At 46.5% G+C, this 23425-nt stretch overlaps 1 protein-coding gene across 4 annotated transcripts; it reads right to left on the bottom strand.

Moving 5' to 3' along the window:
• Positions 1 to 7519: 7519 nt before the first annotated feature.
• GFI1B (growth factor independent 1B transcriptional repressor) lies at positions 7520 to 23210 on the bottom strand. Of its 4 annotated transcripts, none has more exons than XM_075716882.1 (10): positions 20304 to 23210; positions 18928 to 19367; positions 15657 to 15743; positions 13514 to 13642; positions 11825 to 11971; positions 11005 to 11267; positions 10600 to 10737; positions 9939 to 10104; positions 9295 to 9469; positions 7520 to 9065 (listed from the first exon to the last, which is right to left on the bottom strand). In XM_075716882.1, exons 3-10 carry the CDS (start codon positions 15661 to 15663, stop codon positions 8954 to 8956), a joined length of 1137 nt encoding a protein of 378 aa, XP_075572997.1. In that variant the 5' UTR covers positions 15664 to 15743; positions 18928 to 19367; positions 20304 to 23210; the 3' UTR covers positions 7520 to 8953. The 4 variants fall into 4 exon arrangements, with proteins under 4 accessions (XP_075572997.1, XP_075572999.1, XP_075572998.1 ...); XM_075716884.1 differs by lacking the exon at positions 15657 to 15743 and adding an exon at positions 15318 to 15356; XM_075716883.1 differs by lacking the exon at positions 15657 to 15743.
• Positions 23211 to 23425: the final 215 nt, after the last annotated feature.

The following is a 23425-nucleotide window of genomic DNA, read 5'->3' as shown; positions in this document are numbered from 1 at the left end:
GAATCACTGGGGAGGAGGCAAGAGCTCTAGAGGCAGCTGGTGGCCAGTGATAAAACCACGGCCACATCCAGTCTTCAGGGTTTGCAGATGACAGTCCTTCAGTTGAAGGCCTGAGTCACATTCCTTTCCGAGCTAAGATTGCTGGGGACTTTGGGATTGAGGAAGTGGGGCCAAGGAGGTGGTGCCCCAAAAATATAAATTATTGATCCTGACAACCACAAGGTTTGTGTTGTATCTCATGCAAAATTTATAATGATGCTGTGAGAGAACTTGCAGACTAGGGGCTAAATCCTGCCAACCGTTGTATATTGTGCCCATGTCAGTGGGAACACATAGTTAAGAAAATAGGGATTTGGCTTGGGATAGGACATGGTATGTGATGGCTGCTTCCAGACATGCAGTAGCAAGGTGTAGCGTGACCAAAGAAGTGCCGGGGATCCAAGGCATTCATGTCCCTGTTTATTTGGAGAGGATACACCAAATTCCACTGGTACAACTTATGCAGCTGTTTTCATCACAACAGGTCTGAATTTTGCCCACTGCCTAATGAGCGAAATAAGAGCTGGGAGCAAAATGTCTTGGTTCATTTCTTAGGTCTTTCACTCACTCTGTATATGACCTTGACTTACTCTCTCTCCCTGTCTCTTGGTTTCCTTGCAGTAAAACAGGGACAAGATGTTTCCATCTTTGTGGAGCATTTTGAAATCTTTAGGCAGAATGTGCTATTTAAATGCAAAGTATCATTAGTATTTCTGAGTCCTCCAACACCACTGTTGTGACACTATGCAGCAGGCACAGAGACATGGCTCTCTGACTTTCTAGCTAATTGTTTCCTTCAATTCCAGTTAAGATGGCAAACCTACGCTGTCCCACGTGCATTCATTCTGAAACCAAAACCTTCTCCTGCTCTGTCAGCTTTGCCCTTAATGTAAAGGCACCAGAAAATGAGTTTTGTCCATATTTTTACAAGTATCTTCCAGAACTGAGAAATCAAATCTCACCAATAGTACATGATACTTTTCCTGAGCACAGAGTTTTTAACTTGGGATGTTCTACTTAAAGTTATACTTCAAAGAGGTAAGGCAGAAATTTGTTTAAGAAACAAGACTGGAAGTCCAGGTGACCTGAGTTCCATTTCTAGTTGTCCTACTCAAATTTGGGCAAATATTTTAAAGTGACAAATGCATATCAGGTTGGCAGATCACAATGCAGAGACTTTGCTTTGACACTTTATGCATTTTCTGTGGGATTTTTCACAATGCTGGGTGTTGTTCCAGTGTAAGATTACTGTGCATGTGCAGCAGTTCGACCTTGCTCTCATCTGTAGATCTCAGAGCATGTCCGTGTAATCCCCACTTTGCAGATGGGAAACCTGAGACTTAGAGCGGGATGGTGACTGGCTCAGATCAGCTGACAATGGAAAAGCCAGTGATACAATCCTTCTTCTTTGAGTTTTGAGTCTCATATTTAGCATTCACCATGATGCCACAATATCAGAAAATGCAGCTGCAGTTCCTGGACTCTCTTTTCCAGGTGCTGTCACACCTGGGTGTCCACTGAGTCTGATTGATCTACCGTCAAGCTACTACAGGCTGGATCTAAATAAGGAGCTGGGGCAGGGATGTCTGACTGACACAGTGGTTCACCATGTCCGCACTCTCAGGATGGGGCCCTTTCAAGAACAGGAATGCTCCATCATCTCTGACTTCCCCTTCCCCAACTGAGACAAGAGATAACTTCTATTTTATAAAGCGAAGAAACCAGCGGACTTGACCACTGCCAAAAATCCCACCAAAGCTCCTAATATAGAAGGGTCTGGGATGTGAGATAAAGTCCCATTGCTTTAAAATTATTCAAAAGGAAGGCAGAATCAATGGGGTAGGGGTTTTTAACTCCTCATTCTTCATGAGGAAGCCTTGAACATCAGAGTTGTGTTGGCCAGTGCTGAATGTGGCTGTTGTACTTAGAACTTGCTTGCCCTTGATGCACAGAGGAATTAAACGGCTTAAGAGGTTGCTTGTGGCCTGGAGAGGAGTAGATTATGGGTTGAAGCAGAAACAGCTGTGAGAAATTTGGCCTGAGAGTGGTGCAGAAACCACAGGGGTGTGGTTTATCTCATGTAACTTTAGATATCTACAGATACTAGGCTCCCTTTCTCTTCAGTAGGAGAAGTAGGTGCATTGAAGGCATGACTTCTGTCCTGGTTTAGATATGTGCTTTAGGAGGAGAAAAATCACTCCCTAGATCGCTCACTCACCAGAAAGAGAGCCTTTAAGTGACTAGCTCACATTGGAGATATATCCTGGCCTACATCGCTGCTGCAGAAAGTTTCCTGCTTCATATCCCATGGAGGGCTTGGGACAGCATTGCATCCAGGCAGCCAGGTGTGAACACATCCTCCCAGCACAGGGTCAGGGCTTGCGCTGGGGCCAGCTCTCAGTAAAATCCCCTGATACAGGCGGGACCCAAGTCACCAGCATGAACCCAGGCAAAGACCCAAAGGTGAGCCAGATGCAGAATAACAGCTGTCTGTATGGTGTAGCACTAAATGAAGTGTGTTGAAGCTGCTGATCTGATGCCTGTTCTATCCTGCACGGCACATCCTCAGCAGGGAAACCAAGCAGAGGATGTGCCATGTGGGAATCTTACTACCCTCCCTGTCATGGCTGAGGTATACAGACAGGGAGCTTGCACAGGCTGTGCTTGTCCAAGGGAGCTCATCCGAATGTAGGAGAGGCTCTCTGCTACGATCTTCAGCTGTACTGATTTGGTTATTGCTGCCCTAGGAGTAAGTGTGGAGGGGTATTTGCTGGCCCATACTTTTGCAGCTTAGATGGGAATGGTCAGGTTTTTCCTCTTCTATTCACTTAGGGGTTTTTTACTATTTTTCAGAAAGAATAAAGGGAAAACAAAGCAATTATCTGTACACCAAAACTTAGTGACTAGTGTTGTTTTGAAATGCTAGATTCCCCTCCCGAACCTAGGGAAGGCAGCATGGGGGAGAGCTGCTGCTCTGGGCACTGAACAGGAGCAGCTTGCTCAGTAAGCATCCGAATTTTTTGCTGTAAATCTGACTCCCTGCTGCACAGTGTTCCTAAGAAAACCTACCCCATGCATTCCCTCAGGCCCCTACAATCACATCTGAAACTCTCATGCTGCATTTACCAGGGTTATTTGCATGGATGGGGGCTCCCTGTTGATGCCTGGGTGGCAGAAGCGAAGGGCTGACAGGCCTTTCCTGCCAATCTGTCTGTTGTTCAGATGAAGTGGTTGGAAAGTACTCACTCTCCAGTTCCCGCTTTGTCTCAGGCACTCCGATAAAGCTTGGGCCGTCCTATCTTGCCCTGGGAGCTGTTCCTCCTCCCTAACAGGCCCGCTTCACCAGCTGACAGTTAGCAGCCGGCAGTGCTTGATAAACTTATCAGACCAAAGCTGACCCCAGTGCATGCTCAGCTCCTCCCCAGCCTCAGATTTCCCCATTCCTGGGGACTCTTTGCTCTCTGCCTGCCTTGCCATCTGGTACGGTGAACATAGATCACCCTTGGGCCAGGAGGTCAAAATCGGCCTAAGGACCAGATTGAAAAATGCTCGTATTGAAGCAGCACCTTTAAAAAGAGGGCATCAAGTGGGATGTTCTTAGCATCCATATCCAGCTCTGTCTCTCTCCTCGGAATATTATTCACCAGCGGAAATGCTGCTCATGTCTGGTTTATCCTCTCTGTGTTTCTGCTCACCTTGTTTCTCCGCTCGTTTGGTGGTTTAGTGGTTTTAATGTGGGGGTCTCGCTGTGCACGCTTGGAGGATTTCTTTCTAAGCCAGTTACAGAATTAGGTTGCTTTGCTGAATTAAGTTTCTGTCACTCATTACTAGTGTCGCAGTAGCACTTAGGTGTTCCAGCCGAGATCAAGGCTCCATTGTGCGAGGCGCTGTATGTAGAAGATAAGGAGGGGCAGTCCCGTTCCTGACTATCTTACCGCTGAAATAAACAAGTGAAATGAAAAGGAGAGGGGAAATTATTATCCTCCTCTCACAGATGGGGCGAAGTTTTCTGTGAGCTTCATAGTGTGCTGAACAACTTCAGAAATCCAGCGCTCATGTCTTGCTCGAGGTCATGCAGGAAATGCATGGCAGATCTCAAGTCTCAGTTGAGGGTTTCAGCCTTAAGATTCCTGTGTGTCCATGGTGACTGTTAGTTGAAAGATGGTGGGTCAGGAACTCTGCAGGGATCTGCATTTTCTTAGGTCTCATCCAGCACAGAGGCAACCAACTGATTTTAACTAGCCCTGGATAATTTTGGTGTGGCTGTTCTGGGTTGTCCCCTCTGTGTGGACGTGCTATTCCAGGGGAAAAGTGGAAAAACATCTCTGCTTTGTGAGCAGAATAAGTGATAAAAAAATTGTTTGTGGTGTACATTTTTTATTCTGTTGCAGCTTTGCAGGTGAAGCTCCCTATCTGTTCCCAGGTTAGGCCCTTAATGGCAGGCAGGAATGTTTGCCCAACGCAAGGAAACGTGTGTATGAAGCTACTTCTGGGAGATTGTCTAATGCCTTCAGGTTTCTCCTTGTGTGCTGTGCTGATGGGCTAAAACTGACCTGCTGGTGTGTCCCCATCACCTACGACTGGACTGCGTGGCCCTGGGGGAACGACCTGCTGCGAGGACAAGGGACTCTGCTCTTATCTTTGTTTCACTGAAAACGCTTTCATGTAAGTCTAGGCCGGGAAGGAACTGGACTCAGCAAATTTTTTTTTTTTCCAATACAACCTGTATCCAGCTGGAGCCTAATTCTTCCCCGTCCTTCTCCTCAGTTCCTTTTAGGCCTTCCTTAACTGTTGCCAACACAACATGAAAGCTTCAGGGTTTTGCCTTCTCTAGGATTCCACTCCGTGGAAGATAACCTCCAGTGTAATGCTGTGCTAGCTGGGAACACACCTCGCTTCCCGCAGGTGTCCCGTGGCCCTGTTCTCATTAGGAAGAGGAAGATGCATCCTGTGTCCAAACTTAAATCCACCCTTGATCATAGTATTTCTGGGCTGCTGCTCTCAGTGCCTGAAGGCTGTCTGGAAGACACAGAGGCACCTTTCTCCTTCCGACATATGCCTGGGGTTATTGCTTTGCATGTCCCTCATTTGCTAAACAAAACAGCCCAAAGACCAGGATTTTCTTTCCCTGGCAATAAAGGGAAGAAGGTGTGAAGAGGATTGGGGAAGTGCAGGATACAGGGTGAGCTCAGAGAGAGGCAAAAACAATCAGCTCTTTCTTCAGCCACAAAGATTAGTTGAGATTTTGCTTTTTGTTATCTGTTTCCTTGATTGACTGACCAGAATGTTTTTCTGATGCAAGGGGAGATGGTGGGAAAGAGCAGTTGTTTTCAGATGGTTGTTTTCAGAACAGTGAGAACTGGGGAGGATTTGCATGTTTGGAGAGCAACGCCAGGTGTGTTTGGAGTTGGTGACAGCCTGATCCTGACAGGTGCTGAGCATCCTTGGGTACCCATTGTGTGGATTCAGCAGCTCCAAGGATCAGGGAAGGCCTTTGCCCGCTCCATGCAGCAGGCCTGCCCATGGCTGGTGCCATGCTGGGAGTGGAAGGCTCTCCCCCAACCTGCTGTGGTGAGGTTCAGGTGACGCCAGATCTGCTTCCTTCCTCGCTCCTTCACCTGCACTTCCAGAGCTTCATGCAGTGCAGAGGAAAGCCCAGGGAACCATGCAGAATGCCGCTGTCACCTCCTGAGGCTCCAGTCCCTCCACCTTCCTTCTCAGGAGACAGCTCTCCCTGATCAGGGATTGCAGCAAACAAGGAGCTGTGGGGCTCTGCCTAGTTTTTCTCTGGGCTGCTGACAACCGTATACCTAAAGGGAGGATAGGGCTCAGGGAGAAAGGAGGCAGGTGGTGTTACCTGGCTGTCTGAAAGTGGCACCTTGTTACTCAAGGGGAAGAAACTGTAGTGCCTTCATAGAAAACTGCAAGTTAATTCCCTCTCCTCTGCCTCCCTTCTCAGGTCACCGTCTGACTCTGGCTGTACTGTCTCACTACCGCCCTTGCCAGCTGGCCTCCCTCCACAGCCTGTGTTTCTGGAGATATGCTCCCAGTGCCTGTGGGAGTGGGTCTGCCTGGCCCCCCGGGCTGCTTTGGCCACAGCCGTGTTTTCCTGAGCGCGGCTCTGCAGCAGCACACTGCCTAAGGCCACCCCAGTGCGTTTCTCTACTCGCTGCCCATCCATCTAAAGCAGTCCTCACATCTCCTGGCGATGTGCTCACCAGGGTCCTCACAAATATAAGGGTAGGGCTGACACTGTCTCCTCCGGTGTAACTGCTCTTCAGTAGTCTCTGGGCTCAGTAACCACAATAATGGTGAAAGCAGCTGCCTGCCCTAGAGTCCTGCGGAAATAAAAGACAGGACTGGGGTGATCTGTGCTTTGTTAGGACGGAGAGGCAGGCTGCAGAAGCACAGCCTTAGGACAGAAGACCCCAGCCACCCGCTGAAGGTCATACCTCCTCTGTACCATGGAAATCTAAGATAGGAATGGAAATCTAATGGATACAGTAGCCCTTGTTCAGCAGGCTCAGAAGAACCAGCTGTCTGATTTGTTTTTATGAGTGGTTTTGCAGGCAGTCTTGCCACAGTGCCGATCGGTGTGTGCCAGCAGTTCCCTCCAGAATGGCCAAAACCGGGGCGCTTCAGATGAGTCAGACACACCTGCTGTCCCCAGGACACAGACAGGGAAGTCTGTGCTGGTGTGCCCGTGTGTTTTGGGGCTGGAGGGTATCAGCCTCTGAGCAGTTCAGATGCTGACATGCTCTTTAAATATTTCTGTTTGCAGATTTGTGGAGGACAAGGGGAATAACAAACACGGTTTGCATTTTTGGCAGCAGCTTTAATAAGCTGAAATGACTTTACCTTGAGTAAGGTTTGTGTATCTGTACATGCGTGAGAGCGTTCACATGTGTGTGTGTGTGCGCGTCCGGTGTCACGGTCAGGACCTGGGAACCGGTTCCATAAGCCCCGTTCTGTCACAGGTTACACACCTCCCCTGGAGTCCCAGCCCTGACCAGGTTCTGGTGTGACCCGGGAAAGGACAGCAGAATTTTAACAGGGGCTTTGATAACACCGTCCGCCGGGCAGACAATCCTGTGTCATCTGATGTGGTTGTAGCTGCACAGCCCTCTTGCTCTGGAGAGCTGACTTGCTGCCTGTCTGGCACTCTGCACAAATCTCTCTGAAGATGAATAGCCCCTGATCCCAGGCTTTGAGCATTGTTCGTGGCTGTTCTGCAGTCAATAGGCCCCCACTCCCTGAATTTGTCTTCTTTCATGTCTAAGTTTGGGAGCCCTGTTCCTGATGGGAGCCCTGTTCCACGTGTGAATTTCCATCTTTATTTCTACTCGAACCGTATGGGGCTATGCTGGACTCTTTCCCTTCTCCTTTTCCCCTCCATCCCCACTGCTTGCATCTCCAGAGCCAAGTATGAGCCTTTCTTGAAATGAATTTTTTTCACATGAAATACAGTGTGTTAGCCCAGTTACTGAGAGGGAACAGATTTATCAGATAAATCCCAGCAGGCCTGTACATGTTGTCACTGCCTGGTATAGTGCAATAAAAATATACATTAGAATAAGTATAAATACATATTTACAGTGTACAAGTAAAGCCAGGAGTACAGACTCTGTTTTGAGCTTCCAGAATGCATATTAATGACTAACAGCTTAGGCACAGCATAAACCAGGGGTGAGTACATTTTAGGTTTTAGTCAGGAGAATGGCTTTGGATTTACGGCAGTGTAACTGAGGGCAGGACAGACCTCTTCTCTCGTGGCAATAAATGATTTTTCCACTTGGACCGTTTCTTCTTTGCCCATGATGGCAGCCTTCCTTCAGAAGCATTCGGAGTGAAATGACTAGTGCCACAGCCCGTTCTCCAGGCTACTTCCCACCGGTGTCATTGTCCAAGGCCATGTGTTCAGGGATGTAATTATGGAGTGGGCTGTGTGCTGCTACAATGCCCCGCTTAACTGAAAGCACTTGTCTTTTTAATGCTATAATAATACTTTGTCCTTCCTGTTAAGAACTCAAGGGACTCTACAAACCTGAGCGAATGACTCCACATCACCAGGAGGGGTGGAGAAATAAAAGCAGTGACTTGCCAAAGGTTATATAGTGAGAACGTAGCAGAGCTTGGAGTGGAACCGGTTCTTTACTTGTTCCAGTGCTTTGCTTCAACCCCTAGACCTGGAAGAAGGAGGAGGAAATACCACTGCTCTGTTTGTATAATATTTGTAAGGTACTCACATGCTATGGCAATGTGTACAGGCTAGGTCACTTCCTCCTTTAAGAGAGTGGCTGGAAAGCAGAACTCTGGCCCTTGACATTGATATCTGTTGGCCATTCCTGGTCATGCAGTGACACAGGATTGCCCAGGACAGCTCTAAGCCGGTATGTCCAGCATGCAGTGAAATATTGTGGGACATACCAGCCCGGATTCCAAGAGCAGCCAGTCTTCCTCACATGGTACTGAGACATGGGGCTTATTAGCTTATGCCTAGTGCTGTGGCATGGCTCTTCCTGCAGCTCGCTTGGCTGCCACTAACCCAGGGATCTTTGCTGTATGGTGCGTATGAGGAAAACATTTAGAGACCCCTGTTACCAGCTAGGGATAGGAGCTGTTTTTTCAGTATTTTCCTCCCACTCCAAGCTAAAAATACAACACAGTTAACTTGTCATTTGATCACAGTAATGCTACGCTGAAAGAAAATGACTTTAGGTGTCTGTTGCCAGAATTTATGACCTGGGCAAGTCTCTGCAGAAGCACTGTCGAGGTTGAACACAGCTCACTGAATACAATCTATTTGCATGCCCCAGCCTTATCTTCCTAACCATCAAAGCAGCACATGGTTATGGCATTAGCTTGGCACAGATTGTTGCTGCCACTAGTCCAGGAGTTCCCACCTCACTGCTGGTCAGTCTGATGAACTGAATTCTGCATGTGGTGTTAATCCAGAGTAATAGTGACCTTGGAGGAATTCTTCTGGATTTGCACTTGAGCAGGTGATGTCAGATCTGGGCTGGTACCTATTGTAATTGAAAAGTGAGAGGTCCCATGTGTTTCTTTGTCACCCACTGGGATGTGCAAGGCCCTGGGGTGCCAGAACATCAAAGCCAATGACACGACTTTGCCAGTCCCCAGGGGAACACAGGAAGCTATATGAGCTTTTTGAGGTGGGCAGCCGCACGCTGCATGGAAATGCTGGAGGTGCACTGGCAGTGGGAACTCCAGCAAAGACCTGGAGCCATCCCTCACTTGAGACTGTGTTGGGTCTCTCGGTGCCTCCGTAGATCCACCTTGCGCTGGAAGCCCTTGGCACAGAGCTCACAGCTGAAGGGCTTGAAGCCGGTGTGCTTGCGGCTGTGAGTGATGAGGTTGGAGCTCTGGCTGAAGGCTTTCCCGCATACCTGGCATTTGTGGGGCTTCTCCCCTGCAGGGAAGAGAAAATGGTAAGAAACACTTTGACAGATGAGAGAAGGGAGGTAGAAATGTCCTTTAGCAGACTCAGACCTGGCTGGCTATGCTTGGGCAACAGGGTGCTGCCAGCCCAGCCGTGCTGCTAATGGCTCTGCACTCTGATCCAGCACCAGAGGGTGAGAAGAACCAGAGGCAGCCCTCCCCAGCTGTGTGGCCCATGCCCTGTCTGCATCCAGGGCTGGGTACAACCATGACATGCACTGGAGGCTGGTCAACAACCACCTCCCTGTCACACAGAGGAGGACATACATCTCAGTGATGCTTAGACCTTTTGCTGTCTTACTGCACAGGGAAGAATGATTTCCCAGTGCCTCTGGACACTTATCCCTGGCCCAGTATCTCTGTGTCTGGGGACTACGTATGTGTATCAACGCGATGGACATTAATTTGCGTTTGCTTCTTCAGAATATTTTGTTTCTCACCAGTGTGGATGTAAGTGTGTTTCTTCATATCCGACTTCTGGTGGAAGCGCTTGCCACAGTATTGGCAGGGATAGGGCCGTGTGTCTGAATGGATCAGTAGATGAGTGGAGAGGGTGGAGGAACGCTTGAATGTCTTCCCACACATCTTGCACTCAAAACTTCTTTCCTGTCAGGGAAAGAAAATCACGGGATGTCTGTGGCTGCAAGACATGTGACAGAGCTTGAAGAGTGTTTAAGAGCATTGAGAATAGTAGATTTGATAAGCAAATCTCCTCAGCTCATGGACTGATATGCTAGGTGTGCAGTACAAAGAGAATGTGGGGAGAGTTACTTATGGAAATGGATTACATCTTGTGATCCAAACTCCTGAGCCCTTTAGGAGGAGGTGAGGCACAGAAGAACCAGTAGCAATGACCGTCCCCTCCCATCCAAGGAATTCTCAAGGGCAGTCTGAGATTTGTGAGACCAAGATCTATGAAGACGAAGATCTATGAAGATCTATGCTCTTCAGAGCTCCTATCATTGTCATTGGGTGCTACAGGAAAGCCATCACATTTGCAAGCCAGGAAATGTCACTTCCTTTATAATGGAGTAAGCAACAGCTATGGTCCAAGCACTCAGGAGCTCTGGAGAGCTGGTTCTCTGGAAACATGCTACCCACCTGGGAGTGAATATTGGTGTGCTGCTCCAGGCTCACAGCGTGTCCAAACGTTTTGCCGCAAACTTCACAAGCAAAGGGACGCGTCCCACTATGAGACCTTCGGACATGGACCTCCAGTCCATGGGGAGTGGAGAATACCTGCAAAACAAAATGCCAGTGATTTTTTGACATGAGGCAGCTGTGTCTCCACCTCTGTTTTCAATTCCTTCTCTTATTTGATTCTTCCCTCTCGTGGGCCATGTGAACTGCATCATTCCTAGCGCCCTTGTCCCCAGCCAGGAGAACAAGGAGGTACCCTTTTTGAGCTGCACACATTACACTTTGGTGTAACCCAGTGAAACACTGATGTATACAATGAAAAACACTCCAGGCCCTCCCCATCCCTGAGGTTCTCCTGTGCCACACCTTGTTGCACTTCACACAGTGGTAGGTCTCCATGTCCGAGGAGTAATGCATGCTGTAATCCAGAGGGGGCTCAGCGCTCGGCAGGAGGTGGCTTCCGTACAGGCTAACTGGGTGCTCCAAGAGGGCTGACTGCATGGTGGAAGACATCTGTCGGTAGCTGTATGGCAAATGGAAACCATCCCAAGAAAAGCCGGTTTTGTAGAAGGTAGGCGTGTTTGTCGTGTTAATGCAGTCTTTGATCTGCAGACCTGGGATGGTCATCTCTGAGTTTGCAAAGGAGAGGGAGAAGTGAATGTCATGCCATTGCCTGCAGCTCAGCACCAGTAAAAAAGCTCCCCAGGTACCATTCCCCCATTTAATGTCCTGCCTGACCTTGGGAGTTGCAGTTGGTAACTCCTTCTTTGATTCAAATCCTGATCCCCATACAAAGTTCCCATTATGACTTTGATTTCAGTCTGAGGAGATTTTAGGGGAGAGGAGATGCAAAGGGAATATTAACCCCCATACTAGCCCTGCTTCATGTGGTGTTTGAACAAGTATCATGTGGCCACCTGCCTTGACCCATAAAGCATGGAATTGCATTAGATTTGGAGGCTCACTCATTGGAATCATAGTGTCATCCTTCAGGGAGGTGCTGACCTAGACCAGAATTGTAAAGGGAAATACAGAATGCTCTTGATGAGCTCTGCCTGGGACAAGTGTGACCATTGATGTCAAAATAAGAGCTGCCATTTACTGAAAATCTGGACCGAGTCATAGGGGCTCCATAAGCCAGCCCAGCCCTGACCTCTTTTGCAATTGTGGTCTTGGAGTAGCAAACCTTGAGCTGAAGGGCCTGGCAGCATCCTGCTCACATACTGGACAGGGACACTTTCTTCTTTCAGTTCAGATGGTTCCTTTTCTTGTTTTGGAACCACGCATTCTAGGTCCTGTTTCTTGATGTCCTCTGGTGTCTTCTCTCCTATGGCTGTAATCACACAGTAGAGTCACTGTTAGTTTATTCTTGCTGTTAAGAGAAGAGTCTATTAAGGTGGGTTTTGTGCTTATGTATGAACTCATGCTTGGATACATGAGCCCATGCTCAATTCCCTGAATAAGTGCAGAGTGGTGCAATCAGCATGGCAATCAAGGTCTGTCCATTGCTGGCAAAGGGAAATTCCAAGCAGGATGAGATAGGCAAGGTAGAGGGGGGCAGGAAGAAATGATAGGACACTTGATACCCTATATAGTTAGAGAAAATTAACCCTAGAAGGCCACATGTCTATAAGAATAATTTCCCTATTTAAAACCATTTTCATTTGTGCGGGTAACTAACAATCACTAACTTATTAACCTCCCCACCCCTCTCCTAAGAGAGTTTGGTATTGTTAACCTGAATTTATAGACAGCCAAGTAGGGAAGCAGAGAGGGGAGGTAACTGCTTACACGGTTGCAAAGGTGACAACAGAGCCTCACCTCCTCCTGCCCACAATCCCATTTTTCCATGATTGTCCCAGCCATTAAAGAGACCAACCAGCACTTGTTAGAAGTAGACTTTATAGTAAGAATCTACAATGGACAGAGGTTCAACACATGTGCCTCCTTTCTGCTGGAGATGGGACTGGGCTGCTGAAGGACAGTATTCATCTGTCATCCAAACCCTCTTGTGCGCCAGAGAGACATGACAAATGGCCAAAGGATGATGGCAGGAATTGAAATTAAAATGTCACTCCTTTCTTTTTTATCAAACTTATCACAGGGCTGGACTCCAATTTGATAGCCAGGGTAGAACAAAGGGTAAGTTGATCCTAGATTTGAATAAAGAAAATTTGAATGGTGCCTGAAGGAAGAAGATAATTGCCCCGGCCCTGCCACTGCATGGGTGGCTGCAGGAGAGCATGAACAGGAGCAGAGGGAGGCCAGCAGGCACAGACAGAAGCAGTGTTGGTTTGTGTTAGTACAGCATATAGCAGCCAGCCCTTCACCTGTGAATGCGTAGGATTCCTTTCACAGCCAGTGTTAGGGTATCGCTAGTATCTTCTCACTCTAGCTGTAACCTTCCTTGCAAATCACTGGGAGGAGGTGGTAAGACACTGAGGTAGAGAAGACGTAGGTCCAGAGAGAATGTGGACAGCAAACATAGCAAGCTGGAGATGGAGGTGGCAGAGCTGTGAGTTTGCAGAAGACTGACAGCCAAGTGCAAGCTCGTTTCCCAACTGTTAGTTGCCTGAAGCTGGCCATCTTTTCCAAAAGTGACCGACTCTACACAGCAATCTTATATCGCAAATCTCCCCAGCAGCCCAGCAGGAAACAAAAGGGGGGATCTAAATTCAGTTTCAGTGGGACAGTGTGGATTTGGCCTAAAGAAAGAGGGCACGCAGTGGGGGATCAGTTTGTCCTTAGACTGACATCTCCGTGTGGAAGCCCTTAGTTGTTCTTTAGCTCACTTAGCCTACTCCCTTAGCTTGCCTACTCAATTATTGATTTGCCTTGGTGTACTCTTACAAGCCCAGTGGATGGATTGACTCACCAGTGAAGGGAGAGGTTATTGGATCGCACTTGAGTACAGGCAGGTCATCTTCCACAAAGCGGTGTTGATGATAGGTATGAGCCTTTTTGCTCTTCACCAAAAAGGAACGTGGCATTTTCCATTCACTGCCTGGGCAGAAACACAGAATAACAGCAGGTAAATCTCTGTGGTTTGGGGGGTAATTTCTCATTTGTTCCTCAGCATATCAGCTCCATATGCAGCAGTGATGAGAATTAAAACCCTTCTACTGGGGAGACAGAAAGTTCATCTCAAAGGTCCCTCCACCCAGTTGAAGAGCAGGCAGTGCTTGCTTGGGTTTAGGTGCTTGGTGGATCTCAACTCTGGGGAAAATACATAGCTGTGGAGGGGGCTAAGCAAAATAACTTACTGCCAGGTAGTCTCTGCCACTGAATGTAGAGATGAGACTGCAGAGCAAAGATGGGATTACAGTATACCCCAGAAAAATTACACTTCATAATCTACCCCTTGGTTGAGGCAAAGGATTACTGCTGTCTTTATATTGTAGGTGGAGAAATAGAGGCATGCTTAAATTGAGTGCTGTGTTACAGACCAAAACTGTTTCTGTGGCAAAGATACATCAGCACCCAGAATCTCTCTCTTGTAGCTCTCTGCTCTGGCTACAGGACACGGTGCATCTCTGACCTTACCCTCCCTGAGAGGACGCAGTGGGTACATGGGTTGGAGACCAGCCCTTTGAGAAAGGGTCTGTCTTAGTGTTTGCACTGCACCTAGAAGTGAAATTGTTACACAAATAATAATTACAGAAACAACATCAATAATAGGAGAGATGCAGTGGAAAATCCCCGCAGCCAAGATGTGTGGTAGGTTTCCTTCTTGTTGGCTGTAGCTTGAGTATTTTGTATTCTGGCTGACAAACAACAGCCAAGCAGAAGCAGAGCAGAAGTGCTGGGTGAGCGAGGTTACCTTTTGGATCTGACTCAACTATCACAGACCGTTGAAATGACGGGTTAGGAGCAAACATAAAATGCTGAAATTTAATCACACAAAATTCTCTTGCAATGCATCTGTTATCTTTACCACCCAGAACCCAGCCCGCCCTGTGCCCGCTCCCCATGGCTAGTAACTGTTCTCATGTAGGCAGTATGACAACAGGCTCAATGCTGTGTATGGCGATATCAGCTGGCGCCTTATTTGCATACGTATTTGCATTTTCCCTTGTAATTATTCAGGATAGTAGCACCAAAAGCAAATCTTGCTATATTTCATCTGAGAAGTCAGCAGTAAGTCCTGGCTGTCTGTTGATGGGAAAGTGCATTATTAAGTCGTTTTTTTTCCTGAGAGCAGCTGAAGTGTAGCCTACTTATTTACTAAAAAAGAACAAAGTTTGCTCCTTTTAAGTAGGAATGACCTGAAACGTCTGTCTAAGTCAGGACAGAGCAGTGTGGGCTCCTGGAATCCCAAACAGCCAGGGATGGAAAGGGTCTGCTCCCTACAGTTCAGAAGTGCCTGTACTACCCCTACACGCTAAATATAATTACATAGCCCGGTGGTGTTTTGTTTAATGGTCCGAGGGCCTGATTACAGAGGTGCCTACGGCTGCAGGTACCTGTACTGTGGGATTCACGCAGCGAGGTCTGCTGCGGACAGGTGGATTGCCAAACCCACTGTTGTCGGTGAGAGTCCCGTGCTCACCAGCCCAGCTGCCTTTGGAAATGCAGTTATAGCTGTCTTTTAAAATCTGGACCAGGATTCCCACTGTTTCTTCTGACTTCAGAAATAATTCTTGGTGTCTCTAGTCATTTTTTCTTCTGAAATGACTCACCTGTTTTTCTTCATCTTTTTCCAAGAAATTTGCATGTAACTTGAGATGAATAAGAGAAAACAGAGGCCAAGAGTAGATTTGTTAATTTAATTTTAGAAAGAGGACAAAACAGTACTGAGAATGAACCGTAAGTATGCCCTTGAGGGAAGGGACGCTGAAGTACATTGCTGTATTTACTTTTCTGTAACTCTCTAATGAGGTTCTTTCTAAGTATCATAAAGTGTATCTCTGCCTGGTGGAAGGCTGCGTGCGCAGAAATACCTCCAGCTTGATACAAACACAGGGACGTTCTGCGATGGGCATAACCCTTCCAGCAGTGCGCTCTGCTTAGCTGCGCACCTCGCATCCTAGCAGAAGCGCTTAGCTCCGAGGGTCTCGCTGCTCTCGGTCAGTCCCAGATGGGGTATCTGTGCATGGAGCCGCACTCTGCAATATAGATGTGCCCCAAGTTAATGTCCTGCCACAAACCCTTTATACATGGAATTTCCACTAATGTCAAAGGGATTTTCCCATGTGGTGGGGCAGGACCGTGCCCACAATGGAGGGTATTCATACCAGCAAGCTTTAGGCATCTGATTTCTCTGCCTGAATTAACCAGTTAATTGCCCTGGGCTCACTATGCAGTGGAGGAAGAGGCTCTGGCAGAGGGTAACTCTGAAGGCAGGGTGAAAGCGTGCACCCAGCAGTGCCCGCTGGAAGAGTCACCCTGCCCGCTGGCTAGAGGACCCCAAGGCAGTAGCCGGACAGCTTAGCCAGGTAAATTAGAGGACTGGAGATGGGTGACATAAGCAATCTTGCAGTGGTTTATGGTAGTACCCATATGATAGGTACACGAAGGCACTAAGTACAGCCCCTCTTTTCTGATGGCGGTTGAAAGCAGATGCACATGCATCAACGGGATTTTTCTGGATGTGTGTACCCCAGCATATGTAAAAGTCAAATTTGGTCCAGTATCTTGACTGCTGATAAGGGCCTCTACCGAGCACAACAATCTTTAATGCACTACTGAACGTTACAAAAGGAAGTTACCTTCCCCCACCCCATTTTACAGAGAAAACAGGAACTGGGAGCCCAAAGCATAGTTAATTAACAACTGCATTGGACTGTCCTTGTGATTCACACAACGGGGCTAGAGGAAAGCTAGAAGCACAGATTGTGAAAGAAAAAATACTATCTCTCCTTGAAACTCAAGATTATCAGTAGCAAGCGATCAGCTGCTACTAATGGCTAGCTATATTTCACAGGGAAAGTAGTGCTATGGACAACAGACCCCGCTATGTCTTAAAGTCATCGAAGCTTCTGACAGAACTTAGCTTTAACCTTTTGCTAAAAATTAAAATTTATTTTTATGGAGTCTGTTCTTGCCAGTCCCTGTGGCAACAGTTTCTACTTTGACTGGCAAGTGCGTAAGGGAATTCATTGCTTGGGCAGGAGTGCCTACCCAAAATGGAAGTGTCGTGGCATTTTGTTGGATTCAATACAGGATATAAAATCAGCAGCCGGCTAGAATTGGCCTTATTCGTTTGTCATTCATGTAGCTGAACAACAATGTTGGAGTAATCTGTCCTGAGGAAAAGACAGCGAAAAGGACCCAAGGGAAAAAAACCTGCTTCACTATTTTGGGTACCTAACTTGAAGCACCTTAGAAGGGCTTCTTTTACCAGTTATAAATTCCCCAGTCAGATCTGAAAGCGGACCCAGCATTCGCATGTTCCCCTCCTATGTTCAAACTCAAAGTTCCTTTACCCTCAGTGATGCTCTCTGGTGATTTTGCAGAGGGTCACATGTAAAACTGTAATGTAACACTGAAACACTGGAGATTGTGCAAGAACCAAATTAAAAGGGTTTTTTTTAAGGGGGTGGTCTCTGACTTCAGGATCCTAATTTCACTTGATCCTATGTTCCTTCTGAGGCCCAGTACCCAAAAATACAGGATCGGGCCCTTTGATATAATTTAGAAGAAATTCATATTCTCACTGAATTAGATTACGGAGCTGTTCTCTCTGGTTCCTTCAGTGAGATGATTCATAACACGAAACACCGTATTGGGGACCAGGTGTTTGCAGGATTGTGCCATGATGAATCAGGAACCCAATTTGCAGTGTAAGTTCCATTCTAAAGCTGACTTTCTTTTTCCTCTAAATTCAAGTAATCCTGTTTTCAAATTTACAAGCTTAATTGTAGAGATGAAACCCTTTTCCCCACTGCACTCAGTGGAAATACTTAATTTTAACTTGCAATTGATATGTGTCTTCATATAAGTTGATGAGTGTACAAAGTTTTAGACTAAAAGAGGCTTATTTCCTTCCCATTGCTTAATTTATATTTAAATCTTAATATTGCTTTTTTCTGTTCTTTCTGGCAAGGGTGAAGCTCCCAAAAATAAAGAATAGTTTGCCTTTCAGAAGACTACATTTCTGAAGAAAAAAGCACAGAACAGAACACAACCTGTGCCTGAAACTTTTAAGAGCCCAAATAAAATAAGAGGCTTTATGGACTCCTGACTCTTTAAATATAAAAGTCATATTCAAAAAGAATTTCAGTTCTCGACAACAAAATTAATCATGTCTTCACTAGTCCACCCTTGCAAAATCGAATGTACTTGGGGCAAGTAATTTGAATGAGTCTTTTTTAGTGGAAAAATGAGCAGAACATTTTTAATTCCTGTGGTAAGGCTGGGCAAATGGACACTGTGGCAGGGGTAGAGAATTATGGTGGAAGTTTTGTCCAAGAAGTGGAATGGAAATGCTTGTACATCTGTAGTATCTAGAAAAAAATGTTTAGAATATAATTGCAGCATTTGTTCTTTAGAAACCTCATTTGGCTCCTAGTGATGTTGGGAATGCCACTGGCTTTAGCAAACTTTGCCTTAGGCTTCAGTGGATAAATAGACTTATATAGTGCAGTCTAACAAATTCCGTATCCCCTTAATGTATAGATGCACTTACTGCGTGAACTTGCAAATCATTTGTTTTCCTACTTAATGTATTGAATCAATCTGGTGGTATATGAGGAGCGTCTATAAATAGCTAATTCCATATGCTAAAAATCGTTACACTAATCAGCATATACTTAGAAAGGCTGGAAAAATAATTAAATAAAAGAGAGATTTGAAGCAAAAATCCTGAACAGGAGAGACTGAATTCTCATCTAGCAAAATTGGCATAGATTAATTGATGTCGGCAGAGGTATGCAGTTTTCTGAACTTAAAAGGTCTGGCCTGGTAAAAGAACAACTTAAAGGAAAAATATCGTACACCCTCTCCTCAATGCTTAAGTACAAAAGTCTGCATCTGGAAACTGTTCCTGCTGCATGGAACTTGCTGGGACACAGGTATCTGAGACCATCGTCACACCTTTTATATTTTGTTCTATTATTATCATTTTCACATGTGAGAGTGAAGTAAGTATATGGTATATAATTTTAAAAGGTTTGACTCATTTACATGAACCATTACCATAAAGGAATCCTCAGGACAAGTGACTTAAGCAGTGGAGTATGTTACATACTTGCAAACCCAAGCAAAGAAGAAGAAAAAGCTCAGAAAAACATATCAGAGAAATGAGAAAAACAATGAAATTAAAAGTGATTAAAAGAATAAATAAATCACCTGTTTGGGGGACTTTGCTTTACTGGATTCGCCTTGAAATCTCCCCAGACAAGTGAGACGTCGTCTTCTCTCTGGACTCCTCTTCCACTTTTTCACTTAGTCGCAGTCTGCTGAAATAGATACTTCTCCTTTTTTCTCTCTCTGTTTTTTTGCCCCTGTTCCCCTCCCTGATTTTTCAATCAGATTATTTGTGTCAAAATCTGGCGGTGAAGAAACAGCCAATAGAGAAGCAGAGCCCAGAAAGTATTTGCTTATCAAAACTTTCCAGGACTTTGAAAACTTGAAGAGAATTCACGATGCCCGGCTCAAAACCCTAGGGGCAGCACCCTTCACTTTCTGGGGCAGCTTTGCCTTCTGCAGGAACACTCCTCTGTCATATTGACAAAGAGCATGACACGGTGAAATAATGTACCAAGCAGGCATTTGTTATTTTGTCATTTCTTTAAAAAAAAAAAAAAAAAAAGAAAAAGAAAGAAAGAATAGCTCTTAAGAAACCTGTATTTTTACACACATTCATCCACGCATCATATCTTTCACAAACAGACACACCATCTGTCTCACATACACACACTCACATACTTCAGGCTCATAAACAAAACCATCTAGCACATATGCACAACATTATTTTATTCCAGAATGGATCTTTTATCTTTCCAATTTCCAAGGAAAAAGGAACAAATACTCGCACAGTAATAACTGAAAAAGATGTGTTTTAATCAGCCTTCATTTTCCTAGGCATATGTGTGTGCAATCTATACATATTTTAGGCATTGGTCTATCTATATACAGCTGTATATGGGATATAAATATAGATTTAAGAAAGCTCATTAAGCAAGCTCATTAACAAGCATCTTTGCAAAAAGCTCTTCAAGAGCAATAATAAGAATTTGCACTTCTATCACTTGCTTTCAAAAAAGGTTTGAAAATGGGTTTGCAAATGTGAAATAATTGACTGCCAAACTCCCCTGTAACAGCAGGGTGGAAGGAGGGAGAAATGAAGCAGAGGCAGAGTGACTTTTCTCAGATCACCCGGTTGTTCTCTAGTAGAGGTGGGAACAGGAGCTGGAGACTGGTGATTTTCTTTCGAGAATCCTCGGCCACGATGCTTATTTGGGGACAAACAAGGAGAGCTCATCTCCCCAAAAGCCTGGGGCAGGGAGGAGTAATTCCTTGCCTTCACCTATGCTCCAATTACCACAATCTTCCTGACTGTGCAGGTGCACAGTGGCATGAGCTGTGTGTGCCCTCAGTTATCCACTCCTGCACTTACAGCACACTCCGTGCATGGCTGGAACTGGGACAGCAAAGATGCCTTCTGAGAAGTTTGTAACGTAAGAGGTATATAAGCATACACGCAGCTGTTGAGTGCCAAGTACCTGGACATCGCCACCATCAGAGAAATGCCTTTGCATCGTGGAGTTTTTCTCTCCCTGTGAGCTTTCAAACTCATTTCACTCTTCTCTACAGTCGGCTGCATTAACCCAGGACTCAGTCTGGTCCCTTTTCCTACTGCAGCTCGGGGAGGTGAGAGCACCAGGAAGTAATCGCCTTTTTTGTGCCCTGCAACAGGATCGGCGGTAGGCTGGTGTTTCCCTGACGGAGCAGATGTGGTCCAGAGACACTTCAGATTCATAGCGGAGGTATTTTCCATCCCGCCGTGGCAGGCGGCGGTGCCAGGCGTGCTGGCCCGAGCGCTCTCTGCCGGGACAGCCACAAGTCACAGCTCTTGTCGTCGTGTGCTGGCATTGCCCCATGGCACCGGACAGGCTGTGCAATGGGTTTTGATGCAACTCAGAGATAGACGTGTAGATTTCACCCAAATTGAGAAAGATTCAGATTTTGATCTTCACCCATCTGTTATTTACTGAACGTAATTAATTCTTGTTGTTTATAGAAGCAAACAATCCCCTTTCCCTCTCCCTCCTCCTCTCCTTATTTATCTAGCTGGGTTTTGCATGAAAGAAACGTTCCCAAAGCATTGTGCTAGCAAGCTGATTTGCATACTCTTAAACACAGGCATTTGAAGGATCACATTTCCCGCTACAAAAACAAGCATTGTAACAGAAAACCAAAATGTACATTGCAGCTTCGGGGTTTCATATGAAGAGCGTTACAGGAATTAAACAAAACAGGAAAATGACAAGCTGCTGAAAGGACGGAGATGTTATTTTATGAAACATTGGAGCTGGCTTCTGCCAGCACCCCTGAGCACAGCCTTCCCGTTGACATAAAGTGCAAATGGCTGCAGAATGTGGCTCTTAAAACTAGAGACAGTAAAAGCAAGTCAGCCACACACGAAAAAAAACCTATAGAAAACTAGTTGTGCAAAAAAATCTAATAGTATGTTCAGTAAAGCCTCGCCAGCTAGCTGATTTCAGAGGTGCTCCAAAGAGCGCTGGGCACAGTCCTTTGGAGAAGGAAGATGACTACACCTCCCAGTGCCAGTAACCTATGCGTAGAGCAGCTGCAAATAAAACATCTGTATCAGCTGTTCTGCTTCCCCAAGTGGCCATCATCTCACAAAGCCCAGATATAATTGCACACAAACTGATCCCCGAGATAATGGGCACAGATACGCTCTTTTACCACTACACTAGAATGCCTGAAGAGAGATGGGGACACTGCTGCATCTGGTCCAGCTCTCACCCACCCCTTCTCCCTTTATCTTATTTCAGCAGTTCCTACGGAGCAAACAGTTGCAGGATGGGAGTGCAGTCAGCTCTCACCTTGGCGGCTTGTGTTCTTACTCGTCCCTAGATTTCTGTTTATGGCTTCTGTTAAATGTACCACCTCTCCTCTCCATTGAAATCGCCATCAAAAGGCGATTTATACAAGCTGAATTAAAAAAACAGAGTGCCAGAGATACATTTGGGGCTAGAAGGACCTTTCAGCTGACCCCGTGTGGTCATTCTCATTTTATGTTCCTCCTGTTGACACAATTTTCCCTGTTCTCTCTTCTTATCAGGGTCAGCAGAGAACAGAGAGCCGCAGAGGGCTTAGCTGGGCTCACATAAGCTCGTCCTGGCCCTGACCCACACGGGCCGTGGTGAGCGTGCAGCGAGTTCTGCTTGCATCCGACCACAGTTTAATTTTGTGTATTGCTGTGAGTTCTTACTACATGTCATATGCTCCAGTGCATCCTAAGTAAATAGATTATTAAATGTATAACTCAGTAATAATAAACAGGTTAATTATAACACATCATGTCCATTCTAATGCAGATGTCTTCCCTTTCAAATCTAGCAGCAAACCCCTCCTGTAGCATCCATGTTTTCTTTGTCAATTTGAATGTTACGGTAATTAAGTCACAGTAAAATAACACAACAAATTGCTTCCAGCTCTTTTCTGAAGCTCATCCTAATTTCCACTCTTTTTTGTGGCAGATTAAATAAACATGTCTTCGGCACAGCAGGAAAAAAAAATGCCATCACTCAGTCCAGACTGCAGTAAATATTAATTGCCGTGCATGAGGCTGGACTAGATTAAAAACAGGCTCACTCCAAGCAACTCTACCTCATCCAGAAGCGGGATGACCTATTGCAGGTGCAGCGTGCAGGAACTATCTCGGCCCTGCAGCGATGAGAGCTGTGAAACACCACAACTAATGCCGCAGAAGTTAAAAATCAACCAGTACCGCTCAGATGGGGTTCTAACCTGCTTTTGTTTTCTTACATCTAGTTTCTACCTTGCAAATTTAACGTCCGTGATTCCTACTGGCATCCGAGGACAATTCATATGGATTGAAGAGTTTCAGCAGGAGCTTGCCAAGCACCCTCTGCGCATCCCCACTGAATTGCCCCTCCTTGGGGCACGAGAAACGCTGAGACCCCGCTGCTCTGGGGACCGAAACGTTGAGTTGAAAACCCGTTGGTGCAGCGTACAAAACTGAAGGCTGGAGAACCTGCCCCGAGGTAATTTCCATTCTTCTTTCCTAAACTCTGGATTTCCCACAGGGAAAAATAAACCTTATCTAGAAGGCAGGCTGAAATGTTTTGTCGTATAGTTGCTGCATTTCAGCAAAGAAAGAAAGTAATCCTTGTCCATGGTTTGCATCGAGTGTTAGGGGGTCCAAAACAGGGAGAATGAAGCGAGCTTTGCATATTCGAGGAGAAAGCGATCGGATTTTGGGCGCCTGCTCTGGAGTTTCCTTCTTGGACTTCTGCAGCACGGCTGCCCCGTCACTGTTACTCCACACACACACAGAGGCACTTCTGGGACCTTTTTATTCCCTTTCAGTACATTCACGCACTTAAAACTCTTTCAGGCGGGACGCTGGAACCAGCACCCCCGCACGGCTCCCTCAGCCAGCCTGTCCCCAGTGCGGGCGGGCGGCCGGGCCGGGCCGGGCCGGGCCGAGCCGGGCCGAGGCCCGCGGGCACCCGGGGCCCCGATCCGCACCCCTGGGCGCCGCGGCCGGCCCGGCCGCGCGGGGGAGCGACAACGCGGGGAAGGCGGGGCAAGCGCGGGGCGGCCTCGGCGAACAGCCGGGCCGCCGCCC

The sequence above is a fragment of the Pelecanus crispus genome, chromosome 9, assembly GCF_030463565.1.
Source record: "Pelecanus crispus isolate bPelCri1 chromosome 9, bPelCri1.pri, whole genome shotgun sequence".
Lineage (NCBI taxonomy): Eukaryota > Metazoa > Chordata > Aves > Pelecaniformes > Pelecanidae > Pelecanus > Pelecanus crispus.
Note: the sequence above shows the minus strand (reverse complement) of the source record. Positions and strands in the feature narration are given on the sequence as shown.

Bases quoted from the DNA above. Each gene is read 5' to 3' on its own strand.
- GFI1B (XM_075716882.1), bottom strand. The intron at 11,268-11,824 runs GTTTGCTACTCC...TTGCAAACTCAG, and splicing joins GCCAGGCCCTTCAGCTCAAG to AGATGACCATCCCAGGTCTG. The intron at 10,738-11,004 runs GTGTGGCACAGG...TTTGTTTTGCAG, and splicing joins ACTGTGTGAAGTGCAACAAG to GTATTCTCCACTCCCCATGG.